This window comes from Ananas comosus, linkage group 17, assembly GCF_001540865.1.
Source record: "Ananas comosus cultivar F153 linkage group 17, ASM154086v1, whole genome shotgun sequence".
NCBI classification, from domain to species: domain Eukaryota; kingdom Viridiplantae; phylum Streptophyta; class Magnoliopsida; order Poales; family Bromeliaceae; genus Ananas; species Ananas comosus.
In genome coordinates this window covers 6,848,646-6,854,298 of record NC_033637.1, presented here as the reverse complement: position 1 = coordinate 6,854,298, position 5,653 = coordinate 6,848,646, and the positions used below count along the sequence as shown (strand labels likewise).

At 34.8% G+C, this 5,653-nt stretch overlaps 1 protein-coding gene across 1 annotated transcript; it reads left to right on the top strand.

The window, feature by feature from the left end:
• On the top strand, window positions 2,738-4,927 carry LOC109722779 (pirin-like protein). The gene is made up of 7 exons (XM_020250916.1): window positions 2,738-2,976; window positions 3,085-3,134; window positions 3,248-3,286; window positions 3,374-3,402; window positions 3,484-3,546; window positions 3,671-3,774; window positions 4,027-4,927. Exons 1-7 carry the CDS (start codon window positions 2,855-2,857, stop codon window positions 4,520-4,522), a joined length of 903 nt encoding a protein of 300 aa, XP_020106505.1. The 5' UTR covers window positions 2,738-2,854; the 3' UTR covers window positions 4,523-4,927.

The window sequence follows — 5,653 nt, the reverse complement described above, 5'->3', positions numbered from 1 at the left end:
TTCAATTCTTTGAGCAGCCAACGGGTTTTATTTGTTGGAAACCCCCAACTCCCCACCACCACCACCACCCCTCTGTCACATTCTTAACCTCCAACAACATCTTCCAAAATGTCAGTTATGTTTCCTATTTCTAACATGCAAATGTTGATAAAGAAGAGAAATTATTGCCTACACATGCTGTACCCATATACCACTCATACACCACATTTAATATATATGTATATATGAGTTGAGCTAGAATACTATCGGTAGTAAATGAGCCGTTTTACTATCGATTTGTTTTCGATGATAGAGCTTCCAAATTGACGATCGGCTCCGTTAAATATGATATAAACCATTTAAACTACCTAGAAATCAAATTTCATGCACTTTTGATATTGTTTTTTTATCCATCAAGTGAACAGAAAAATGAATGGCTGAAAATGAATACTCTTTAAAAAATGATGATAAGAGTCTTGTAATCAAGATCAAGAGTATAGATCTTGTTTTAAATAGTTTAAAGAATTTTATGACAAAAATTCAATTGATTTGGATATCTTTACGCCATTAAACGAGAAAACGCCTCTTATCGACCATTAAAATTATAAATTTTGAAACCCTTTGATCAGTCTTAATTTGCAATGATGTCGAAAGATGTGAAATTTGATTTTTAACATTCAAGTTGGTATAGTTGATCACGGCATCGTCAATTTGGAAGTTCTATACATCGAAACAATCGGTAGTTAACGGTCTCGTTTACTACCGATAGTATTGTGCAAAACTCTATCTGCTCTCTCTCAGTCTTATCGTCTCGTCTTCTCTTCTTCTCTTCTCTCCTCTCTCTCTATATATGATATATAATATTAATATTATTGATATATAAATTTAGGCTAACTATACTTCTATTGTACGGAGATCTGGATACTAAGTCTTGTTTTCGATCTTAGGGTATTCAAATTACGATTATATCTTGTTAAATATGTCTAGGTATATTGAGTTGTTTAGGAATAATATTTAGTTTTTTTCGAATTGTTTATTATAAATAATTATGTCAATAAATGGACGCGTGAATTGAATAATCTTTAAAATTTTAAGCAATAGAATCTTTAAATTCAGATCAGAATGTTAACTATCTAATAATTTAGTAATTTTCGTATCAAAATTGAATTAAATTTATATTTTCTACTGACGCTGGTTCGTAAACTCAAATTCGCCATAAGTAAGGCATTGAAAATTGACAATTTTGAATGGTTATGATCATAAAGTAACTATGTGCGAAAATATAAATTTTATTTAAAAACTTATTAATACCTAAATCGGTTTTAAAACGGATGTGGATCGTTATTTGAACACCTAAGATCGAAGAATTGACGACTATGTACCGGAGCTCCGTACTATTAGATATATAGGAGACTTTATATATATTATATGACTTAAAAAATTAAATATGTAATTTCGTCTGAGTATTGGCATAAGTTATTTAATAGTAAAGGTTATGCGCTGTAAGAAAGTTTAATTTTAACTCAAAATATTTGATAATTATAATTTGATAACATATAATACTTTACGTATGAGATGAGAAAAATTTTTAAGGCGCGATATATGATATAATTTTTATAGATATTTTATTGTATCATCATTCAGTAAATACTGCAATCGCATTTTTATGATAATGAAAGAGATGTGCGGAAAATTAAAATATTTATTGCATTTGAAATATGACCTCTAGTATCTAGACATCAATAGCCGGAAAATCAACATTAAACTACTTCAAATATGTATAGAGTTTCTGGATAATATATATATATATATAATTTGCTGGAAACATCTAATAATTAAATTCTGATTAGATGTATCTAACATAGAGTTTTAGAGGTGTGGTGCACCCGGTGACCACTCACATTTATCATAGTAAACCACAGGAAAGGACAAAAAAAAAAAAAAAAAAACCTATTTGCACGTCAATGGGAAATTAGGATATATATATAAATATAAATCTTTCCCCCACCAATCCAGGGTCTAAAACTCCTTTTCAGATTTTAATTTAAAAAAAAATTGATAAGGAGAACTTTTAGTCCTTCGATTAAAAAAAATATAAAATTTATAATTTTTTAGATGCACAAATAGAAGTACGGCCTTTATGCTTTCGAAAGCACGGAAATTTTTATATTTATAAGTTATTTTTGATGATAGGATATTTGATCCGATGATCGATTCCGTTAAGTATAATTTACGCTATTAAAATTATCTAAAAATTAAATTTCATAATTTTTTTATATTATTTATTAAGTAATTAAAAGGTCTAAGAAATGGCTATTTTAACGATTGATGTGACACGTTTTTAAATTGAACGGTATAGAACAATCTAAATTATATGAATCTTTAATAAAATATTTTACTTAATATTAATAGCAAAATCAATATTTTTGATTTGAAATTTGAGTTTTTTATTACTGTCTTTTATGAGATTTTTATTTTAAATCGTTCATTTTGATATTACTAGTTCATTAGACAAATAAAGTAAAAAAATTATGAAATTTGATTTTCAAATAGTTCTAATAACGTAGATTACGTCTAACGAAATTAATTGTTGAATCAAATATTTCATTATAAAAAATATTTTATAAATACGAAGACTTTTGTACTTTCAACAGTGTAGGAGCGTCGCACAAATAGTATTACTCAATACGTGTACATTAGATCATGCTGATGGGATAGATGATGAGGGGAGCACACAGTGCCCTTCCTATAAATCTCTAATAAATTTCCTCTTTTAAATCCTCACCCCAATCAAACAACCTCATCATACCCAACAACTTTAATTCGAGCCAATCTCTTCCTTGGAGTCCAAAACAAGAGCAATATCTGCACCATCATGTCTAGGGGTGATGAGCATGAGAACCCATCCTTTGCAAAGCCAAGATATGTGGCAAAAAAGGTCCTTGCAAAGCCCCAGTTTGAGGGTGATGGAGCCATTGTTAGGAGAAGCATTGGAAGGTGCTTTTTCCTTTTTCCTTTTAATCCCAATTATTTTTTCCTTTTTGTTTTTTGCTTTGGTTGATTGAGTGATCTAACTTGGTTTTTGTTTGATTTGAGCAATTTCAGATCGGAATTGAGGAATTTGGACCCTTTCTTGATGCTGGATGAGTTCTCAGGTTGTGTTCTTTGCTCTCATTGTCTCTAATTTGCGTTTGATTACTAATATGAAACCTTCTTTTACTTTGCTCTCCCATTTCTTGTTTTTTTTATTTATTTATTTTTTTTTCAGTCTCTGCTCCAGCTGGATTTCCTGATCATCCTCACAGAGGTTTTCTCCAGGGCCATTGCTCTCAATTTTCATTTATCTTGGTATTTATTTCTAAATGTATTCCCTTTTTTGTGGGTCTATTTGCAGGTTTTGAGACAGTTACATACATGCTAGAGGTAATGAATTTTAACAGCTTAACTAGAGGTCAACTTTATTGAGATTTTTTTATCAACTTATCTCTTTGTGATTGAATTTAGGGAGAATTCACACATCAAGATTTCGCGGGGCACAAAGGGACAATCCGCGCCGGCGATCTGCAGGTATATGCATCTGAATCAATTGCATAGCCATTTAAACATTACTTATTCAAAACTAAATCTGAAGTTTGCAATTCATATTGACCTCCTCCTTCTTCTTCTTCTTCTGCTTCTTCTTCTTGTTCAGTGGATGACGGCAGGCCGAGGAATCATTCACTCAGAGATGCCTGCAGCAGAGGGAGTTCAGAAGGGATTGCAGCTCTGGATCAATCTCTCCTCCAAAGACAAAATGTAACAACCCCAGTTTTTGAACTTTTATGTAGTCTTCTCCCATAATTTATCAAGATTTTTTTAGTAGATTATCCAAGAGATTAATCTACCAAGTTTCGCTATTAATTCCGAATTTTGAAGTTGCCCTAAATGTTGTAGGATTTTCTTTTCCAACGTAATTTTTGATAGGACAGAGTACGGTACGGATTCGGAATCTCTTATTCTGATACTATTTGAAATAATGATTAAAAATAAGGTGTTCTTATTCTATAGGATTGAGCCGCGGTACCAAGAACTACAGAGCAAGGACGTAAGCCGTGTCGAGAAGGACGGGGTCGACGTCCGGATCATTGCAGGGGAGGCCTTCGGGGTCCGCTCTCCGGTCTACACACGGACGCCGACAATGTACCTCGACTACACACTAAAACCCGGGGCTCACGTCCGCCAACGGATCCCGGATTCGTGGAACTCCTTCGTGTACGTGATCGAAGGCGAAGGCGTGTTCGGCAACCCGAACTCCCCCGCTTCTTCGAGCCACTATGTCCTCGTGCTTGGCGCCGGCGACGGCCTCGATGCGTGGAACAGATCGACGAAGCCCCTTAGGTTCGTACTCCTCGGCGGGCAACCACTGAATGAGCCAATAGTACAGTATGGGCCCTTTGTCATGAACACACAAGATGAGATTGAGCAAACAATTGAGGACTACCACTACTGCAGGAATGGGTTTGAGAATGCCAAGCAGTGGAAATCTCAGCCACAATTGCATTAAAGTGGTGGACCAAACAAGAGGGAAAAGGGGATCTTCGTTTAGTGGGTTTGGGCCCAAAACATTGTAGTGAGGGTGCAACGTCAACAATTTCACAATACTACCACTAAAATATATTTAAAAAAAGAGGGAAAAAAAAAAGAACTGATAATATTGGGTTTGGCGAGAAAAATTCAAATTTGGTGGGAAGCTTCTAGAAGTTTTGGGGGTGGCAGGTGGGAGTGAGTGGGGATTGTGAAAGTTGAATCTCCATGTGCTTAGTGATTCTTCTTTTTATCCCTTTTTTGGGGTTTCATTTTGAGGGATTTTTTTTTTTCAATCATTTATATTGATCGTTTGGCACTGTTAAAATTGTTGTTATAACTTTTTTTTTTTTACCATGGTTAATTTATTTTTTTGCCTACTTTACTTTTTGAATGTTATTGATGGTTCTCTCGGAAGTGGTTTATTTTTCTCGCCTCATGAAAATGGAAGTGTTTCCACTGCAGTTATGACCTGATTTGGAGCTTTTAAAAAATTAAACAAAATACATAAAAAATGGAATTGATTTGGAGGTTCCATTATATGTGTTCTGTGAGGCTTCGTTTGGTTCGGATATAAGTAAAAACTGCTTATTCCTGAGATAAGTATAAGTTCAGGTAAAAGTAGGAACTAAACCAATTTTGCGTACGGGCGGGACTGCTGCTTGCGAAGGCGCGCGAGGTGGGCGGCGATGGCCCAGTCGCGAATCCACCCGAAGCTGCGGACGCAGGCTCCAACAGCTCGCCGACGCTGCCGTGGTTGTCGGCGACGTTCGCAGCTGCCGAATTGGAGACGTCGAGGAGGGTGGGCATAGCGGCGACGGCAGAGAAGGAGCAGAGGAATTTGATGAGGGCGGTGGGGACATTCAAGGAGGAGAAGGAGAAGGAAGAAGGAGGAAGAAGGAGGAAGAAGAGGAAGAAAAAAAAATAGTATAAATTGGAGGAAGAAGAAGAAAAAGAAATCGTGCAATTTCATTCTAAAGAGTGCAACTTTTAGTTAAATAGTGCAACTTCATCCTAAATAGTATAAATCTGATTCTAAAGACTGTAATTTTTGTCTCAAAGAGTGTAACATTTATTTAAAATAGTGCATTTTTTTTTTAAAATAGTGCAA

Excerpts from the sequence above, each read along its gene's own strand:
- LOC109722779 (XM_020250916.1), top strand. The coding sequence starts at position 2,855 with ATGTCTAGGGGTGATGAGCATGAGAACCCATCCTTTGCAAAGCCAAGA. Across the intron at positions 3,547-3,670 it reads TCCGCGCCGGCGATCTGCAG|TGGATGACGGCAGGCCGAGG; the intron begins GTATATGCATCT and ends CTTCTTGTTCAG. Across the intron at positions 3,775-4,026 it reads CTCTCCTCCAAAGACAAAAT|GATTGAGCCGCGGTACCAAG; the intron begins GTAACAACCCCA and ends CTTATTCTATAG.